The sequence below is a fragment of the Anneissia japonica genome, unplaced genomic scaffold, assembly GCF_011630105.1.
Source record: "Anneissia japonica isolate Jap-2015-1 unplaced genomic scaffold, ASM1163010v1 scaffold13938_len1254_cov139, whole genome shotgun sequence".
Taxonomy (NCBI): Eukaryota; Metazoa; Echinodermata; class Crinoidea; order Comatulida; family Comatulidae; genus Anneissia; species Anneissia japonica.
The window spans coordinates 1-1,254 of NW_022739120.1; the positions used below are offsets into that span (position 1 = coordinate 1).

The 1,254-nt window shown below is 41.5% G+C and overlaps 1 protein-coding gene across 1 annotated transcript; it reads right to left on the minus strand.

Annotated features, from left to right (window-relative positions):
- Positions 1–589: 589 nt before the first annotated feature.
- On the minus strand, positions 590–931 carry LOC117117859 (uncharacterized protein K02A2.6-like). Its single transcript, XM_033262332.1, has one exon. The coding sequence runs from the start codon at positions 929–931 to the stop codon at positions 590–592; it is 342 nt and encodes a 113-aa protein (XP_033118223.1).
- Positions 932–1,254: the final 323 nt, after the last annotated feature.

Genomic DNA, 1,254 nt, shown 5'->3' on the forward strand with positions numbered 1-1,254 from the left:
TTCATCATCAATTTCCTTATCATTAACCATGGAATTATCATTTTGATGCTGATTATCATCTTTCCGCCTCGGATGAACGCCTTCTCATTTGGTCTACATGTCGTCGCATGATTCTACCGTCATCAATCTTCACATCATACATTTTACTACCCTTTCTCAGATGCACTACCCCGGGAAGCCAACTGTCCCCCTTGGCATAATTTTCTACAAATACCTCATCATTTACATTAAACTCCCTGACCTGGGAATGACGATCAGAGTAGTGCTTCTGTCGTTCCTGCTTTTGCATTACCCTATCATTTAGACTTGGGTGTACCATACTTAATGGTGAATGTAACATTCTTCCCATAAGTGCCTCGCAGGGTGGAACACCAGTGGTAGAAAGAGGGGTAATATGATACTTAAAAAGGAACCGTGACAATTTAGTATGAAGTGAACCCTCAGCCATCTTTGTCCATGTTTAACGGTTTGGATTGCTCTCTCGGCTAACCCATTAGATGATGGTTTGAAGGGGGCACTAAACAAATGCTTAATCCCATTGCGCACAGTAAACTCTTTAAACTGCGCGCTAGTATAGGTTGGTCCGTTGTCACTCACTAGATGTGTATAACACTTTAGGAATACCATGAGTGGCAAATACTCTTCTGAGCACCTCGATTGTGCACTCAGCAGTTATAGAATTCATAATCACAGCATCGATCCACTTAGTATAAGAATCGACAATAATCAATGAAAATGACTTCCCCATGTAAGGTCCCATGAAGTCTATGTGAACCCGAGACCACGGTTCTTTAGGGTACTCCCACATACTTAAAGTTGTTTCGGCAGGTTTATTCCTGTTAACCTGACATTTGGTACATGTGCTAACACATGTTTCCAAGTCTTTGTCAATACATGGCCACCATACATATTGTCTACTAATGGACTTCATTAATGTAATTCCTGGGTGACAATCATGTAACTCTTTAATGATGAGATTGCGCCCTTTGCAAGAACCACAATACGGGACCCCCACAAAATACACCCGTCATGTACACTTAACTTGTCTTTACGTCAAATATGTCTAAACTCATTTTGTGAGTCAGGATCTGGGTTGGTCCAATTACCATACAATATGCAATGTCTAACATGTGACAAAATAGGATCTTTACCAGTCCACTTTCTGATGTCATCGGAATTTACTGGAGAAGAGGCGTTGTTGATGTGCTCCATCAACAAAACCACATCACCCGGCACGGGAATATGACCCTCAGT

What these genes read in the sequence shown, in the direction of transcription:
- LOC117117859 (XM_033262332.1), bottom strand. Translation starts at nt 931, where the DNA reads ATGAAGTCCATTAGTAGACAATATGTATGGTGGCCATGTATTGACAAA.